Source organism: Staurois parvus, unplaced genomic scaffold (assembly GCF_062004578.1).
Source record: "Staurois parvus isolate SC_StPar_1 unplaced genomic scaffold, SC_StPar_1.0 ptg000234l, whole genome shotgun sequence".
Classification (NCBI taxonomy): domain Eukaryota; kingdom Metazoa; phylum Chordata; class Amphibia; order Anura; family Ranidae; genus Staurois; species Staurois parvus.
In genome coordinates, this window is record NW_028318030.1 from 1,009,063 (window position 1) to 1,029,659 (window position 20,597).

At 40.9% G+C, this 20,597-nt stretch overlaps 1 protein-coding gene across 4 annotated transcripts in view; it reads right to left on the reverse strand.

Annotated features, from left to right (window-relative positions):
- TMEM273 (transmembrane protein 273) overlaps positions 1–621 on the reverse strand; it is a 236,926-nt gene extending 236,305 nt beyond the window's left edge. For all 4 annotated transcript variants that reach the window (XM_089680063.1, XM_089680061.1, XM_089680062.1 and 1 more), the window contains exon 1: positions 529–621. In XM_089680063.1, coding sequence (XP_089536189.1) covers positions 529–580 — 52 coding nt within the window. In that variant the 5' untranslated portion in view covers positions 581–621. The remainder of the gene's footprint in view (positions 1–528) is intronic.
- Positions 622–20,597: the final 19,976 nt, after the last annotated feature.

A 20,597-nucleotide genomic window follows, 5' to 3' on the forward strand; every position in this document is an offset into this window, starting at 1 on the left:
AACATTCTCTACTTGTAAATGGCAAAATAGGTCAAAAGTGGTATACAACATTTCATATAAGGCAAAATGTCAGAGATAGCAGACACAAAGAAAGTGTAGTCATTGCATAGCAAACATGACCAGTCACTTATTTTTTTTAGCCCAACCACAAACAAGATGGATGGTGGAATCCCTCGACTGCCACATTGCATTCTGACAGCTGCACCCTCTTCTGTCATAATACACTGATCAGCAGCTGCAGATCTGTAAAATATTTCCAAAATGTCCCTTTGACAGAAGCCAGTCAAATAATCGACTTGTGAACAACATTTGGCTAGTCCCTGCTGAAATGGCTGAGTTTTGATCTGTATATGGTCAGCTTTACATACATGGCTAGGTTAAAAAGGCATTCCTATTACCATTGCTAAAAAAATACATTTAACTCTTTTATCTTATAATTGAGCATTCTATAATGAACAAATGAAATATTACTGACAAAATAAATTTGTAAAAATTTGTCAAAGCCTGAACATCTCATTATTCACTTACTCAGAAACATCATAGTGATGGAGAGTATTTCCCAGCAGTTGTATGTGCCCATGGTGTGCAGAGGACTACAAAGGATGCAACCTGCTGAGAGATGTAAGGGTGCAGCCTGTGCAGCAACAAAAAAACTCTTCCTTATATTAACCACAGCTTCCTTATCACAGAATCTTTGCTCATAATATCTGTTACTGGCTGATTCTCACCAGTTTGTGCTTTTATTTCTAGTACACTTTAACAGTATCCTACGTTGTTATTATATAGTATAACCTGCCTACAATTGAACCTTTTTCCCGCCGAGCTATAGCAGATACTGTATACTGCTACAGGGCAGCAAGGGTGCGCAAAATCACGTATATATACACGTGACTTTGCATCTTTGGGTAGGGGGCACTCGCGCCCTACCCGTGCCCCTGTTCGCGGCCTTGGATGATCGGTCCCTGTCCTATCCTGTCCCGTGTTGACAGTTACACAGGACAGGATATGATGTCAATCTTCTCTGCCTGGGCACATCCCGTCCCAGAGAGAGAAGACACAGTAAATGTGAGTAAAACAGCACATACTTACAGTCAGAACACATCTAGGTCACATTTAACCCCCTGATCACCCTCCCCCAGTTAACCCCTTCACTGCCCTGTCACCAGTGTCATTATTTACAGTGTACAGATTTTTTACTGATCACTGTATTAGTGTCGCTGGCGACTTCCGATAGCGTTAGCGCCCCTCCCAGATAGCGCCAGTTTGCCCGCTAGTACACCAGTAATCACATTTAACTCCTGGATCGCCCCCCCAACTTAACCCCTTCACTGCCCTGTCACCAGTGTCATTATTTACAGTGTACAGATTTTTTACTGATCACTGTATTAGTGTCACCGGCGACTTCAGATAGCGTTAGCGTCAGTTAGTGTCCCTCCCAGATAGAGTCATATTGCCCTCTAGTACACCAGTACTCACATTTAACCCCTTAATTGCCAGGAACACGCTCACTTGCAAACCTCCATTGCTAGTATAGTGTCTGAACGGATCAATATCTTTGATCAGATCTGCACTATACCAGCGTTCACATTAGTATAGCGTGCCCAAAAATGCAGCGTTAGCAGGATCAGCCCTGACACATGCCAGCACCTGCGTTTAGTCCCTACATTTACCACCCCCTTTTCTCCCCCAGCAAGTGCAGTGTCAGTAGATCACTGTCACTTGATACATTACATACAAAACTGAAGTGTTCACAGAATCAGGCCTGATCTCTGTTAGCACTTGTCGGTAATTTTTTTGTAGTGGTTCAAGCAGTCTCTGACAGCCAGGCACTCTTTTTCCCGTGAGTCGCACTAGGTACCTATAATTTTAGTGGTCAAAATGTCCAACCAAAGGTACACTAGTGAAGAGGCCTACAGGATTCTGAGCATGTCAGGTGAGAGCAAAGGGGAAGACTCACTGACAGAATCAGCCTCAGAATGCAAACCTGTAGACAGCAGCGGCACCCTGACAGATAGCTCAGATTATGGAGAAGTGGTCCCTGCTAAGATCAGGTGTACCCGACCCCATTTCCAGGTTACTGAGATATTTCAAATGCATTATGACGCTCATATGCAGCAGAGTGCCAGTACTAGTGCCGCTCTACCTTTTGGTGAACTGGCGAGTACCAGTAACCTAGTACATCCTGATCTTTTTCATACCAGCACTGCAGTATCACTTGGTGATGTGGTGAGTCCCATAAGTGCAGTACAAGCTGGTGCGGTGGTGAGCACACGTAGTGTCCTGCGGCCACCAAGAATTTGCACACAGGCCCGTAGAGCCCATAGTGTCCTTCCGGAGGTGCTTGCAAATCCCGATTGGCAGCCCACAAATTCTGCAGCACCCATACTTCCCCCATTCATTGCCCAACCAGGAATTCAGGTGGAAACAGCAAATTTAAATACTCCTCTTGATTTTATGGAGCTGTTTTTCACAGAAGATCTGTATTCATTGATTGTGGATCAAAGCAATTTATATGCACAACAGTTTATTGCCATCAACCCAAATTCAAACCTTGCCATACCAATCGCATGGAAACCCATTATGGTTTCTGAATTTAAAGTTTTTTTGGGCCTAACTCTCAACATGGGCATTACTAAAAAAAGTCAATTGCAGTCGCATTGGTCCACAGACCCGATTCATCATATGCCCATGTTCTCTGCTGCCATGGCAAGGACTAGATATGAGAACATAATGCATGTTATGCATTTCAGCAACAACACACTCAGTCGTCCTCGGGGTGACCCTGAATTTAACCAGCTCCACAATATTCGGCCCCTCGTAAATCACCATAACCAGAAATTTGCAGCAAAACATTTGCGCTGATGAGTCCCTCATTAATTTTTCTGGCCGCCTTGCATTCAAACAATTTATCCCCAGCAAGCGTGCCAGATATGGGGTCCAGCTGTATAAGACCCGTGAGAGGGCAACAGACTACACATATAAGTTTCGGATTTACGAGGGAAAAGATAGTTACGTGGAGCCCCCCGGATGCTCAGACTACATGGGGAGCAGTGGCAAGATAGTTTGGGATTTGGTGTCACCCTTTTTCCATATTTTCCACTTATATGTGGACAATTTTTATTCAAGCATGCCACTATTTAGACATTTGTACAATTGTGGAATTGGTGCATGTGTATCAAGGTCCTACCTTTCCTCAGGGCTTGTGCTGCTCCATGTGCTGGCATCCATCTTAGGTCTGCAAAGCATTGTGGGATCCTTTATGCTTTCAGCCCTCTGCGGCTCCTCCCAGGAGGTGGCGGCTTATTACATTTAAGTCTGCTGTTTGCAGCTGTCCTTTGCATTCGTGTCCTGTCTGTTGCACAGCAGCAAGCTCCTGTTCGGTTAACTCTTTGCTCTCCTGGATACTGACTCGGCTTTGGCTAAGACTCCTTCTGGCTTCTGACCCCGGCTCTGGCGACCATTCTTCCTGGCTTCTGACCCCAGCTTTGGCTACGATTCCCGCTGGTTCTCGACTTGATTATCCTGGAAGATGACCTCGGCAGGAGAACTTCTGTCCTACCAAGTCATCCGCTGTTGCTGTCGGACTTGCATAGACTTTGCCTTGTTTCTGTGTAAATAAACCTACCTTTAATCACACATCCTTGTGTGTCTGGCTCCTCGCTCCCTGACACTGTGGCATTGTGTGACCTAATCGCCAGGGCTTCCCCCAACAGCTTGTAAATACCCATCTTAGAAAGGCTGAAAAAGCCTGCTTGAGAAATGAGGAATTGCTCACAGTGAAGTGGAAGGACAAACGGGATGTTTTCGTCCTGTCTTCCATTACCGCAGATACAGCCATCCAAATTACCAGGGCAGCTGGTGTTGTTTAGCCCCTCTGAGTCCACGATTATAACCTTAACATGAGAGCATGATCCAGGGGAGGAGCCTGAGTATGGCTCCGAATGGGAGATCGAGGTGAGATCTCCTGACACCATGCTCCACCCGCGTTCCGCCGGCGGTCCTGTATGAGGCGGGGAAGCAGAGAGGGGTACTTGCCTGCTGCAGTGCTGGCGCCCTGAGAGGTGCCGGTCCAGCTCCCACAGACTCTGGCATGCTGGCTGGCGTGCTGGGTGGTGCGGTGGTGCAGGCTGAAGCCGAGGGACAGGAGGAGTAGGAGAGTCCTGGGAAGCCGGAGCCCATAGGATGCTAGGCGGCCACGTGATCAGCCGCAAAGGAGCTCTGGAACAGAGAGCTGCCGGCTGGTATATGCTATGCTATGGGAGGAGAGGATATACAGCTTTGATCTTCCCTCTCTCCCCCACCTCCAAAGTGATTAATCCCTCTATGGAACTGCTGCAGAAGTTGGACCTTGGGGAGTCATTAAAGAAGAACCTTACCGTGGAAAGAAATGAAGACCTGAGAAACCATTCTGTGCAACCCCCCACCACCATCAGGAAGATCCTCAGACGCCGCCACCACCAGAAGGGAAGAAGTTGGAGAAAATGGGTGAGTGAGAGCGGCAGAAGAGTATGGAGTGTGACAAATGTTAAAAATGTCAAACGAGATTGAAGAAAAATATTGATGAATATGGATGTAGGGGTTGCCTTTTGGGGTCAGCAAAGAGATAACGGAGGGACTTGCATCTAGAAGATCTGAAAAGAACTTTATTTTACATAAGGGAGGTAATGAGGGAGAGGGGCGGAAAGAAGATAAGGAGGTTTTAAAGGAGAGGAGGAGGAGAGAAGACAAGATAAAAAGAGAATATTTTGCTGGAGGATTTGCCTCTTGAATTCCTGGGATACTGGAAATTATTAAAATAAAGAATAAAGGAACAAAAGGTGGTATTTTTTTTTTCAGCTGGCGATGGGCTTTCATGTAAAAGCAATCCTAGTGGCTAGTTAGCTGCAGGATTGCTTTTACAAGCAGCGGGAGAAGATGCACCCCCTCCCTCGCTGCCTTTCACAGCCTTTTCGGGCAGTCCCGTGCCATCGGGGGAACCTGAAAATGCAGCCGGGGTTTCTGCCAGCTGACCATAGAGCTGATAGGAGACCGGAATGGTGCCAATCATCTCTATAGTCTAAGAAATCGGAAGCTATGAGTATTTTATCACTTCAGTTTTGCAGGAGATATAAACAGCGCCATTTGTAAATTGGGAAAGCATCTGATTACACCGATCTTGGTTTGATTAGATAATGTAAGGGCAGAGGAAATATCTAGAGTCTGATAGACCCCAGATTTCTCAAAAAAGAATATATGACAATGTCCATTGAAGTTACAGGGGATATTTGAATTCCCTGTGATAGCATTAAAAGTGAACAAAAAAAAAATTAAAGGGACAGTGTACAAATAATTAAAAAAATCAAAATAAATGTATAAATAAAATTAAAATAAAAGTACCCTCGCCCCTCACGTGTGCGCACACCTGCGTGCGCAAGAGTTGCCTCCATGCCAGTATGTAAACAGCGGTTGCATCATGCATGTGAAGTATCATGCATGTGAAGTCATGAACGTCAGATCAAGGGCAATAATTCTAGCACTAGACCTCCTCTGTAAATCTAAAATGCTAGCTTGTAAAGGCTTTTAAAGCGTTGCCTATGGATATTAAAAAAGTATGCAATTTGTCGCCATTGCACGGGCCATGCGCAGTTTTAAAGCATGTCATGTTTGCTATCTATTTACTCAGCATAGCATAATCTTTTTTGAGTTACCAAATAATTTGCCAATATATTGTGTTTCTGTGCATTAAAATAAAGAAAAGTGTATTTTTTTTCGAAACAATCGCATTTTAAAAATCGCTATGTACTATGTGACATAAAAAATTTCAGCACCCACCATTTTATTCACTATGGTGTCTGCTTTAAAAAAATATACAATGTTTGAAGGTTCAAAGTAATTTCCTAGCAAAAATACTGATTTTTTTTTTTCATTTGAACAAAAAGTGTCAGAAAAGGCTTGGTCTTCAGGTGTATATATATATACACAACCTTTTTGTGAATTATAAAAATAAATTAATAAAATACAAAAATAAAAATCAATTTTCAAATTCCAAACATATAATGTGCAACAAAATCCCACAAATCCAAAAATTGTCCAAAAAGAAGTCCAAAATAGTGTCCACAAATATCCCAAATGTATTCACTCTTTTCCTCCACTGAAAGGATTGGCTGCTATTTCATCCAAAACGCACCTCGAAATAAGATATAAAAATATCTAGTGCATTACCTCAATAATAATAAAAATAACAAAAATCACCCCGTGCAACCAAAATACACTTCAAAAACTTATAGTGAGGAAAAGAAAAAAAAAAAATATATATATATATATATTAAATTAATTCCTTATAGTGCATATAATCACACATATCAAACTGTGAACACTCTGTGATCACTGCAAATCAGTGTCTACCATCAACCAGCACACAGTAGTACTAGGTACTATTACCCTCTTATGAGTATTGAAAATGCTCAGACACTATTATGGAATAATGTTCTTCCACCTCATCTTCCAAGTTAGTTACTTTCTTTCCAAAGTTCTCAGAGAGATAAACAGGGTCTCGGGGCTAGTGTTTCAAGTATATAAATCACTTTTTATTCAACACTTACATGTAAAATTAGAAATATCAGCTCCAGACATGGTTAGAAACTTCTCCAACCAAACATCATGTGTTTCAAACCAACAAAATGGCCGCAGCGACACTTCCGGTCTACGTACGTGCGCCTTGACGTCACTCCCTAACGCGTTTCGTCACTTCCGGACTTCGTCTGAAGGGATAAAGACGTCCCACTTGCCGCTCCTTATATGCCCATACCTCCTAATGACTCGAGGCTCCGACCGCCATTTTTCAATGGGGAAAAACAGCGACATTCGTCCCCATCACAATCCACATATACTAGCAAATCGGCCTTCGTATAAAACGGTCCAAGCAGTGCACAATACCCAGGAATGTCACAAGATTATATGTATAAAAACATATAATCAAACTATTTCAACATACTAACGGCCTATTCTTCACTTTTAAAACCAAATACATACAGACAGATATTTCGATCGAATTATACATAAATAAAACTATTGTTATCCCAATACTAAATTTACCTATTAACAATCAAATAATTTTTATAAACAATATTCATAATAATACTAATAGCCCCTAAATAATCAGTTATTATAAACCTATCCTATATTCACATATATCCTAATATTATACTCCCTCTAGTGGTAGTTCCAAATTATCAATTCTTCTCATCCCTCACTCAATTAATTTTACAGAATTCTTAAAATTCATATAAATACTCCCCTCTAATAATTTCGAATTAATTAATCCTTAATCCCAGATAACCTATACCAATATATTAATATATAAACACCATATGAAATATGAAAATTCATACTCAAACCTTCATAAGATAAAATAAATAAATAAAATAAATTATTAAATAAAAATATATTACATTATAAAATTACCTGAACTTCATTTCATTATATCTAAAATGAAATAAAATATGAAAATTCATATTCCAATAATGATCCTATAAAATATAAATTGTTATCATAACACTATTATTATAAAATATATTGTAAAAATCTAATCTCATATTATTTATTCTCATATTACTTTCTTATTTTCTTTTTCTACCTTTATCCGACATCAAAAATTAAAAATAACACTTAAAATTAAAATTAAAATACCCAACCCCTAAAAAATAGAAACATAAAATCTTTTCAAAAGTCTGAAATAAAACAATTTAGGTCTAATTCTATATTTAGACCCCTCGGTTTCAAAGTATTCTTGTTCAAACATTTTTATTAACAATAAAGCAGAATGGAACAAACGAGGAGACATTGCTAATGTACAATGGACATGGAAGTGGCAATAGGACATAAAAAATGAATGAGAATCACAGTACAAATGTCTATATGCTACTAGCATAAACAGGTAGATAAAAGTTGACAATAAAAGACATTATTGTTCCAGCCAATCAAAGTAATGTCTCCCGAGTGCATTAAAGAAATAGGGGGAAGTTTGAAGGGGGGGACAGGCCGGGGTGGAAGGGGGGAGAGGGAAAGTGGAACAACAACCATGACTCCATGAGCGTTCAACAAGTTTACAACAGCCCCTGCGTGCTACGTACAAAGGGCTATTGATTATATCCAAAGCGCATAGTATACAAATCAGGGGAGAAGGAGTGATTTGTCAAAGTTAGGGGGGAGGAAGCGCTCTACCCAGGGGCTCCATATGCGCAAGAATTTAGGAATCGTGTCAAGAATTGTGGCTTCCACCTTTGCATGTATCATGGCTTGTGTTATTCTAGTTTTGATGGCCGCGATACTCAAGGTGGGGGATTTCCAAGATTTTGCTATAACCTGCTTAGCCACCGTCGTAACTTGCATAATGAGCTTAAATTGCGAATTGGAGATGCCAGGGGGGCATTGATTGAGTAGGGCTATTGTTGGGTCGGGTTGTAGGGTGATAGTGCTAAGTGTAGATATCATGGTGAAGATTTCACCCCAAAAGGTTCGGGCTATTGGACAGTCCCACCACATGAGGTAATGCGTTCCTGGGTCCGTACAGCCTCTAAAACAGTTGGGTGAGTAATTAGGGGTAAATTTTGCGATTCTCGCCAGGACCAAGTACCATCGGGTTAAGACTTTATAGTTCGTTTCCAATGCTACAATGTTCTGTGAGGATGATTTTGTGTTGGCCCAAATGCGGTCCCATTCAGACGGGTCAAATTTCTTTCCCATATCCGCTTCCCACTTATGGGTATACAGAGGGGGGGACGCGGTAATCGAAGTGGTGAAGAGTGAATATAAGCAGGAGATAAGCCCACGTCTATGAGGGTCTTTGTCGCATGCTCGTTCAAAGAAAGACATGGTGTCTGGCCGAATGGTTATTGTGGTATAGGGGGCGTAAAAGTGTTGTAGCTGCAAGTATCGGAATATCTCGGAGGCTGGGAGGCTATGCGTTTCCCACAGCGAGGCAAAGGATTTGAACTTATTCCTCTGTAGGAAATGATGTGTACGGAGTAAATTAGCAGAGGACCAGGCTTTAAATAAAAGGGATGTCTGCCAAGCTGGGGGGAAAGCTGGGTTTCGCAGGAACGAGAGCATAGGATTATGTGGTGATTGGAGAAGATAACGGGTTTTCAGTTTGTCCCATAAGGATAGAAAGTGAGAAGTGATGGGGTTGGTTATAGAGCGGCGGTCTATCGGCCTCAATCAGAGTAAGTTTGCTGTAGATAAGGGGTCACATTCTATCGATTCAAGCGCAACCCATTGAGGGATTTCAAAAGTTGCATGGTATTTAGGCAACTGGGCTAAATGCGCTGCCTGATAATATTTGCTAATATCAGGTAGGCCCAGCCCTCCATTGAGCTTAGGGCGATAGAGGGTGGAGCGAAGTATACGAGGACAAGTATTGCCCCATACATAGGAAAAGATGCGACGCTGCAGTGTGCAGAGGTAATGAGGAGGTACTGGGACAGGGAGGACTCTAAACAGATATAAAATTTTTGGGAGGATTGACATCTTGATAACTGCTATTCTGCCGAGCCATGCGAGGGGAAGGGAAGACCATTTGGTCAGAAGGGTTGAGAGGTGGTTAAGCATCGGAAGATAGTTAGCTGTGTAAAGGTCTGATAATCTAGGAGTCAGTTTGATCCCCAAGAAAGGGATATGACACTGTGACCATGGGAATGGTAAAATCTGCTGCAAGTGCGACAACTCTATAGGGGGGAGAGAAATGTTGAGTGCTGTTGATTTATTAGGGTTTATTATTAGGCCCGAAAGCGCGCCAAATGTCTCAAGGAGCCGGAGTAAGGAAGGGGAGGAAGTTAATGGGGATGTGAGAAAGAGCAAGACGTCATCTGCAAAGAGACATAATTTATGATGCGTGCCCCCTATTTCGAGTCCCTTAACATCCGGGTTAGCTCTGATTAAGAGGGCCAGGGGCTCTATAGCCAGGGCAAAGAGCAGGGGGGACAGAGGACAGCCCTGTCTCGTGCCTCTGGAAATCGGGAACTGAGCTGATCTGTGCCCCAGATACCTAATTCTGGCCGAAGGTTTTCGATACAGCGAAAAGATCCAGGTTAAGAAGTGTGGACCAAAACCCCAACGATGCAAAATATAGTTGAGGTATGGCCATGAGACTGTATTGAATGCTTTCCGAATATCTAGGGAGAGGAAACAGGCAGGGATATTACGAGACCTGGCTAAGTTTGCTATAAGAGATGCACGCCTGATGTTATCTCCTGCTTGTCTAGTTGGGATAAAGCCCACTTGGTCGTTATGAATTAGAGAGCCAATACATAAGTTAAGACGCGAAGATAGGATTTTTGCTAACAGTTTGATGTCAATATTAAGAAGAGATATTGGCCTGTAATTGCACCACTGCGTGTCATCAGAGTTCGGCTTTGGGATCATTGAAATGTTCGCTTGCACTGTTTCGTGGTTAAAGGTTTGGCCAGATAGTAAATCGTTAAAAGCGTTAGTAAGGATGGGAGTGAGGAGGTGAGCAAATTTCCTATAATAAGTGGCTGAGAAGCCATCCGGTCCTGGGCGTTTCCGTAATTTTAGATTTTTAATAGCGTCTAAGGTTTCAGTAGGAGAAATAGGTCGCTCAAGCACCGCTAACTGGCACTCTGAGAGTTTCGGGAAGGAAATGGAAGTTAGAAGGGTATCAGCTTGTGCGGGGTCAAAAGGTGTGGAAGAAGAGTAAAGCTGTGACAAATGTTTATGGAAAGTCTGTAGAATGTGTTCTGGGTTACTAGTGAGGTTGCCAGAGGAGGAGCGAATCCGGATAGGTTTAGTGGGTTGGTCGAGCCTACGAAGTGAGAGGGCCAGGAGTGTATTGGGTTTATTTGCCCTAGTATAATATTTATGTCTAGATCTACGGAGAGACAGTTCCACTTGATCTGTGAGAAAAAGATCTAGAGCCAATCTAGATCGCTCTAAGGCTTCACGATTGGCGGGCGTAGCAGCCGCCTGGAAAGTTTGATGGGAACGATCATAGGTTTGCTCCAGTAAGAGACATTGTTGCCTTTTGGTTTTATTTAAAAAGGATGCTTTGCTAATGCAGAACCCTCTCAATACCGGTTTATGCGCTTCCTATAACAGGAGAGGGGATATATCAGGAGACTGGTTAAGAGTGAAATAGTCTTTTAGGGCTGCTTCAATTTCTAAACCGTGAGCTGGGTTTGCAAGCAGGTTATCATTAATGACCAAAAGGGGATTCAGTGGGAGATGGGGCTAACGAGGCCATAGCCGTGAATACGGCGCAATGGTCAGTCCAAGGGATTGGAATTATTTCAGAGGTCAGAAGCCTAGGGGAAGAGGCAGTAGTAATGAATATATGGTCTATCCTGGAGAATGACTGGTGGGGATGAGAATAAAAAGTGTATTGGCGTTTAGTCGGGTTGAGTTCCCGCCATGTGTCTATCAAAGAATAACGATGTAGTATGGCTTGGAAGGTCTGTTTAGAGGCTGGGATGGGGGATGGTTGAGGAGATTTGTCAAGAAAGGGATATATTACACTGTTAGAGTCCCCGCTAACAATTAGAGTTCCGCGCTTATGGTGGTGTATAACCGAGAGTAAGTGGGAGAGGAATGGTAAGGGGTCTTGGTTGGGGACGTAATATGCTACAATGGTAACATCTATTCCAGGAGTTGCCCTACTAACAAGAGGTAACGACCCTCCGGGTCTTTAATTTTGGTGCATAGCGTGAAAGGTGTTGTGCGGTGGAAGGCTATCAGTACCCCCCTGCGCTTGGTGGTGGCAGAAGCTGTATAGTATATCGAGGACCAAAAAACTTAGGAGTGGAGTTGGGAGTGAAATGCGTTTCCTGTAGACAGACCACGTGAGATTTAAGTGTAGCAAAGGTTCGGAAAGCCTTAATCCGTTTCTGTGGAATATTGAGACCCTGTACATTCAGGGTGAGGATATTTAACAAGCCCATGGATAAAGTGAAAGTGGTTTGTATAGCATGGCACTCCCACTCGGGATGTAGCCTGGCGATTACTACAGGGGATGAGAGCGTTACGAAGCGTGTGGTGCGAAGTCATGGAGTCATGTTGGAAGGAAGGAGGAGGGGTACGGTATGAGAAAGGTAACAGGTGAAAAGGGGTGTAGAAGGCCATTTGTGGCCTAAAAGGTGGGTTTCCTAAGGACACCCTGAATCAGGGTTGGCCAGGGAACAACAATAGCCCAAGTGTTATTAAATAACCAATAACACAGGGGCTAGGGTGGAGTGTGCAGGTACGCGGACCGTGAGGATGACAGCAGTGTATTTAATAAATGGTGGCGAGGTACCGGTTGAAAAAAGCAGGTACATAAAAAGAACATTCGAGAAAATCGGGGATCCTAGACTCATACGGCACTAGTAGTGCTAGTGAGACAACGTCGGTGCAAGGGTGTGGTATCTCATGCCGCCAAAACCCAGGATCCCAAATATAAACTACAGTGGAGCTCAGGAGGGGGGGTGTAGAACAATCCCCAGGTATTGGGGCAACCAAAATTTAACAGGTAGAGGGAGAGTGGATAACTACGGTGTTAACCGCCATGGTGATAATCAAACGAGTACACCTTACGATGTATGTGGCGAAAAAAGGAGAAAGAAAAATAAACGTGGAATATTGTTCAGTCCATGGTATCTTGAGAAGGTAGGCCCGGAGATGAAAAACGTCCCCGCTTGTGGAAATTGAATTGACCTTCAGTTGCACGTGTGGGGAGGGACTTCCGCGGCGAGCAAGATGTGGACCTCCGCTTGGCGCTTTCTGATGGCGTCGCTGGGGGATGTAGTTGCAGGATCCGTCGGGTGTCTAAAAGGTCCTCTGGAGTCTTGCAGGTGTAATCCCGGGACTGGTATCGGAATCGCACTGCGAAGGGGAAGCTCCACCTATATTGTATAGCGTGTTGTTGGAGTACATGTAGGTGGGGTTTCATTGCCCTGCGCTTGGAGATAGTTGCGGGGCATAGATCTTGGAACAATTGGTAGGTATGACCTTGGAACTGTAGAGATTCTGCGTTACGGGCAGCCTGCAGGAGTTGCTCCCTGGTACGGAAAAAGTGGAGCTTGGCTATAATATCGCGAAGTGGACCATCCGCGTGTCGTGGTGCTAACGCCCTGTAAACTCTATCCAATTCTAATCTGTCGATTGGGATAGCTGGAGCAAGCTCTTGGAACAGGGCTGTTATCGATTGGACATCAACAATCGTTTCCGGAAGGCCACGGATACGCAGGTTTGAGCGCCGTGCTCGGTTTTCAAAGTCCTCCAGTCGTGTTAATAATGTTGTGTTTTCGTCACGCAGAAGATCAAGGTCATCCGTAAGCGTCTGAAGCGAAGCGTCAAGACCATCTACCCTCTGTTCTAGGTCCGCAGTGCGCTGTCCTAACTCACGGATTTCCCTAGAAAGTGTGGCAGTGATGCGGTCCGAGGTTTGCTTCAAAGCTTTGTGTAGCATTTTTTCAAATCGCGACAATAGGTCAGTGGGTGTAAGGTCAGGCGTCAGGGCTTGTGCAGGGACATCTGTCTCATTGTCGGACTCACCATCAGACGTGCAGGGATGGCTGGGCTTCGGATACTGCAGGGCGGCATATTCCCCTGCTGCTTGCTTGCTTCCACGTGTTGGAGCGGCGGCCATATTTGTGGAGGCCTTTGCCAAGGCCTCTTTAATAGTTTTGGTCGATGGGGGGACCTGATGTCGGGGTGCCCCTTTGACCATTTTGCCGTTTGCCAAGGGGGGAGCTGTTATACTGTGCTCAGCCCCCCTGCTCTCTCTCTCTTCGCCGCAACCGCGGTATGCTGTGTGCAACGGTGGGCGGGCCTATGGACGGCTCACAGTGGGGACCCAGTCCCCTGTCGAATTTCTCCAACCTGTTGCGGAGGATCAGCCTCAGACCCGGGCGGATCAGACCCTGGGATGGTTGCCATGGGGATCGGATCCCCCCTGAATGAATTGCGGGCCGGGACCCGCTGCTGTAAGGTGCCGTCACCCGACGGGGAGACGGAGCCTCATCGGGACATGTCCGCCCCGCCGGCCGCGCATGCGCACTCCTCGGTTTCAAAGTATTCAACCTAAATATCCAAAAAGATTCATTTTGAGATAATTTTTGAATTTTATTCCCACCTCTCCAATGTCCTGTTATTGTATCAATCCCACAAAATTTTAAAACACTTGGATCTGAATTGTGGAATTCTTTAAAGTGTCTCAAGACACTATGGTCTTTTTTGCCCTTAATAATGTTCCTCACATGTTCTTCCAATCTTACAGATAAATTCCTTTTTGTTCTTCCTATATATTGGAAGTGGCATGGACATTCCAACATATATGTTACATAACGTGTACTACACGTAATAAACTCTTTGATGGGAAATACTTCTTCAGTTGAATGAGATCTAAAAGATGAAATCACCCTATCTTTTATCCCAGTAGTTTTACATATCCTACATTTCTTACATGGGTAAAACCCCTTAAAATCAAACATCTTAAACACTTTTTTCTTTGGTGGAGAGATCATGCCTTTCACTAGAGTACTTCTTAAGTTATTTGTCTTTCTATAAATAAAGGACGGTTTATCTGGTAGAATCGAGTTTAAAATATTTTCTTTCTTTAGGATCGGCCAATGTTTGATAAAAATCTTTTCAATCTCTCTATATTGACAATTAAAACCCGATCTAAACGCATAATCAATTCCCTTTTTCTTCTCTTCCATTTTTGATATTTTCTTAATTTTCCCTTCCCCCAGGTAATTCTGACTTATCTTAAATCTAATACTTTCCAATTTTATTGGGTCATATCCTTTAGCAATAAATCTTCTCTTAATAATTTCAGATTGTAATATGTAATCCTCCAATCTCGAACAATTCCTCATAATTCTTGTGAATTGTCCTTTTGGTATACCTTGAATCCACCGGGGGTGGTGACAACTACTTACAGGAATATATCCATTTCGATCTGTATCTTTAAAAAAAGTCTTAAAATACAACTTATTATTCAATATAAAAATTGTTAAGTCTAGAAAATTGGCCAAATTCCTACTAATACTATGGGTAAAAGTTAATTCATAATTATTATTCCCAATAAAATCCAAAAATTGTTGTAAACTCTCCTCCGATCCCTCCCAAATCATCAAAATATCATCTATTATCTTTTCCATATTTTTAAACCTGCCCAATTTTTTCCGTAAATTTCCTTATCTTCCCATTTTGCTAAAAAGATGTTGGCCAAACTCGGGGCAAATTTCGCGCCCATCACGACACCCTTTCTTTGCTTGTAATAGTCGCCATCATACCAGAAATAATTCTTTCCCATAGAAAATTCCAATAATTGTATAATGAATTTTCTTTGTTTGATATGTAGATCGGTATGGTGTTTAAGGGCCGATTTTATCGCATCAATTCCACCTTTATGTTTTATACTTGTGTATAAGGAATTCACATCTATGGTTACTAGATACATCTCTTGTGTCATATTCATACCTTCTAATAAATTAATGACATCTTGGCCATCCTTCAGATATGAAGGCATTTCTTTAACCACCGGTTGCAGATAAAAATTTCATCTAAAAGATGAAATCACCCTATCTTTTATCCCAGTAGTTTTACATATCCTACATTTCTTACATGGTCTATATATTGTCCTAATCTCGAATGTATGGATCCAATTCCATTAATAATGGACCTACCCGGGGGATTAGTCAGACTCTTATGAATTTTTGGTAGGATATAGATATATGGAACTTTACAATGTGAAGGAACAAGATACAGCGCTTCTTTCTCACAAATAATTTTGTCTTCTTCTGCTTTTTTAATCAATTTTAGGAGCTGTTTCCTATAAAGGGCTGTAGCATTTTTTAAAATTCTTTCATATCTTTCTTTCATATCTTTCTTTCTTGTCTATATATTGTCCTAATCTCGAATGTATGGATCCAATTCCATTAATAATGGACCTACCCGGGGGATTAGTCAGACTCTTATGAATTTTTGGTAGGATATAGATATATGGAACTTTACAATGTGAAGGAACAAGATACAGCGCTTCTTTCTCACAAATAATTTTGTCTTCTTCTGCTTTTTTAATCAATTTTAGGAGCTGTTTCCTATAAAGGGCTGTAGGATTTTTTTAAATTCTTTCATATGTATTCTTATCACCTAAAATCAACTTCATTTCATCTTCATATTTTGTTCTATCCATTAAAACCACCCCTCCCCCCTTATCCGCTGGTCTAATCACAACATTATTCCTTTTCTTTAATAAAAGTAGACCCTGATGTAACGATTTTTCTTCCTTAAATTTCCGTACATTCAAATCATATAAATCATCTATCAACATCTGTTTAAACACCTCTATGTTCATATTTCTAGAATTGGAGGGATTAAACGTTGATTTATTCTTTAGGTTGCTATGAACATATTTAGACCTTGGTAGGGGGTTAGCAGTAGATGTCGGTCCTGGTAGAGAAGTAAAATATTTTTTAATATTTATTTTTCTAATATATTTATTGATATCCACATACGTCTTGAATTTGTTTAAATTCGATTTAGGGGCAAACTTAAGACCTTTGTCTAGTACTAAAATTTCTTCTTCCGTAAGAGGGACTGAACTAAGATTTAGATGCCTTCCCCTATAATTCCTTTCTCTTTCTCTTGTTTTGTTCCCTTTTTCTAATACTTGGTCTTCCACCTGGTAATTCCTCCCTTCCTCTTCTCTTGGAACATAGCCTCCCTCCCAATCTGACCTTTGATAATATTGGGAATTTCTTTGTCCCCCCCTTCCCCATTGGGGTTGGTAATAAGGTCTCATAAACGGTGGACCTGGTGGGCGGCCTCTGTAGTTCCTCTGAAAAAAATTTCCTCTCCCTCTATTTCTACCAGGGCTATGATAGGACTATATTGATAGTACCCGCCTTCTAAAGGCTGGAATCTGTTAAACACTGGGACATTAAAACCTTGATCTGATGAATTTTTTGTTTTATAATTCATTTTATTAGTAGATGATTTTAATTCTACTCCTTTTCCTGGGATTAATGCAACTTCCATCTTCTTGTTATGGCTTTGGCCACCCGGGCCACTTACATTACTTTCAGTATCTCCAGTGGTGGATTTCACTGGTGATGATTCTGTTGACTGACAATTTTTAGACACTACTTCTTGCCATTTATAAACCTTATTGGCCTGATAGTCTCCCATGTCTCTAACAAATTTCTTATGCTTCTTTTTTTTAATCTCCTCATCTTTTTTTATTTAGCTGTTCCTGTAAATTTTGGAATAAACCATTCAGATCCCTCTTATCCTTCAGTTCCTCAATTTTCTTTTTCATCTCATCCAATTTCGTTTCTACTACATTTAGTTTCCTCTTTTTCCTTTCTATCAACATTATCAGTAATTGTTTTTCACATGTGTGGAAAAAATTCTTCCACTCAGCCAAAGACTCTTCATCATTTAAACCATCATTTGGGATCAAATTCCATCTTAATCTCCGAGGCACAATACCTTCTGCTATATATTTTTCAAAGGATACAATATCCCACCACAACTGCAATTTCTTTTCCATAGTATAACCAACTTTTTTGATCATAATCTCCATATTAATATCTGACGTGGACTGGGCAGTAGAAAATACTTCATCTAAATTAATTTTCCTATTGTTAATAAAATTAAACACCTCCATACTAAATGATACAAAAATTAAATTTAAATCAATTTAAACTTGTGAACCACACCCAAATATTTATAATTAAAAATCCCACTCAGAGTTTTATCAAACACCCCCTGGTGTGTAAAATATTCAATATAAACCCTTATAAACCTCAAAAAGTCAATACTTTTTACTGAGGGAGAGTCAATACTCTCCCTAGAAAGTGCAATAATATATATACACAACCTTTTTGTGAATTATAAAAATAAATTAATAAAATAAAATAAAATACAAAAATAAAAATAAAAATCAATTTTCAAATTCCAAACATATAATGTGCAACAAAATCCCACAAATCCAAAAATTGTCCAAAAAGAAGTCCAAAATAGTGTCCACAAATATCCCAAATGTATTCACTCTTTTCCTCCACTGAAAGGATTGGCTGCTATTTCATCCAAAACGCACCTCGAAATAAGATATAAAAATATCTAGTGCATAATAATAAAAATAACAAAAATCACCCCGTGCAACCAAAATACACTTCAAAAACTTATAGTGAGGAAAAGAAAAAAAAAATATATATATATATATATTAAATTAATTCCTTATAGTGCATATAATCACACATATCAAACTGTGAACACTCTGTGATCACTGCAAATCAGTGTCTACCATCAACCAGCACACAGTAGTACTAGGTACTATTACCCTCTTATGAGTATTGAAAATGCTCAGACACTATTATGGAATAATGTTCTTCCACCTCATCTTCCAAGTTAGTTACTTTCTTTCCAAAGTTCTCAGAGAGATAAACAGGGTCTCAGGGCTAGTGTTTCAAGTATATAAATCACTTTTTATTCAACACTTACATGTAAAATTAGAAATATCAGCTCCAGACATGGTTAGAAACTTCTCCAACCAAACATCATGTGTTTCAAACCAACAAAATGGCCGCAGCGACACTTCCGGTCTACGTACGTGCGCCTTGACGTCACTCCCTAACGTGTTTCGTCACTTCCGGACTTCGTCTGAAGGGATAAAGACGTCCCACTTGCCGCTCCTTATATGCCCATACCTCCGAATGACTCGAGGCTCCGACCGCCATTTTTCAATGGGGAAAAACAGCGACATTCGTCCCCATCACAATCCACATATACTAGCAAATCGGCCTTCGTATAAAACGGTCCAAGCAGTGCACAATACCCAGGAATGTCACAAGATTATATGTATAAAAACATATAATCAAACTATTTCAACATACTAACGGCCCATTCTTCACTTTTAAAACCAAATACATACAGACAGATATTTTTTTTTCTTTTCCTCACTATAAGTGTTTGAAGTGTATTTTGGTTGCACGGGGTGATTATTGTTATTTTTATTATTATTGAGGTAATGCACTAGATATCTTATTTCTTAGGTGCGTTTTGGATGAAATGGCAGCCAATCCTTTCAGTGGAGGAAAAGAGTGAATACATTTGGGATATTTGTGGACACTATTTTGGACTTCTTTTTGGACAATTTTTGGATTTGTGGGATTTGTTGCACATTATATGTTTGGAATTTGAAAATTGATTTTTATTTTTGTATTTTATTTTATTTTATTAATTTATTTTTATAATTCACAAAAAGGTTGTGTATATATATATTATTGCACTTTCTAGGGAGAAAGTATTGACTTTTTGAGGTTTATAAGGGTTTATATTGAATATTGGTCTTCAGGTGGTTAGAAGAGTGAGTGATGTGTGCCATAAACTTCTAATGCTGAGCATAAAATGCCCCACCCCCCAAAATGACCTCTTTTTGGAAAGTAGATACCCCAAGCTATTTGCTGAGAGGCATGTTGAGTCAATAGAATTATTTATTTTTTTACCAAAAGTTTTTGGAAAATGACAAAAAAAATTTTTTTTCTTTACACAAAATTTTCAATTAAATTATTGTTCACACATGCCATGGGTATATGTGGAATTACTCCCCAAAATACATTCTGCTACTTCTCCTGAGTATGGGGGTACCACATGTGTGAGACTTTTTGGGAGCCTAGCCACATACAGGAGCCTGAAATCCAATGACCACTTTAAAAGCCTGAAGGTGCGTAACTTCCTCATTTCACTTCCTCACTACCTACCACAGTTTTGGAAGCTTTGAAATGCCAGGATAGCACCCCCCTAAATGACCCCTTTTTGGAAAGTAGACACCCCAAGGAATTTGATAAGAAGCATTGTGAGTATTTTGCAGATCTCATTTGTTGCGACAAGTCTTTGAAAAATGAAAAAAGAAAACAAAAACATATTTTTTCTTTTCTTTTTTTATATTTCGAAAAATGGGATCTGCAAAATACTCAGTATGCCTCTTTTTAAATTCCTTGGGGTGTCTACTTTCCAAAAAGGGGTCGTTTTGGGGGGGGGGGTTGGTGCTATCATGGCATTTCAGGGCCTCCGAAACTGTGATAGGTAGTGAGGAAGTGAAAAGAGGAAGTTACGCACCTTCAGGCTTTCAAAGAGGTCATTGGATTTCAGGTTCCTGTATGTATCCCCATACTCAGTAGAAGTAGCAGAATGTATTTTGGGGTGTAATTCCACATATACCCATGGCTTGTATGAGCAATATATCATTTAAGTGACAACTTTGTGTAAAAAAAATGGTTTTTGTCATCCAAAAACTTGTGGAAAATAAATAAATCTTCCATGGACTCAATATGCCTCTCAGCATATAGTTTAGGGTGTCTACTTTCCAAAAAGGGGTCATTTATGGGTGTTTGTACTACCCTGGTATTTTAGCACCTCAATAAATGTGATTGGCAGTCAGAAAATAAAAGCTGTGTAAATTCCATTATCTACACCATAGTTTGTAGATGCTATAAATTTCACACAAAGCAATCAATATACACTTATTGGGATTTTTTACCAAAGACATGTAGCAGAATACATTTTGAGCTAAATTTATGAGTAACTTTGAGTTTACTATATATTGTTTATAGCAA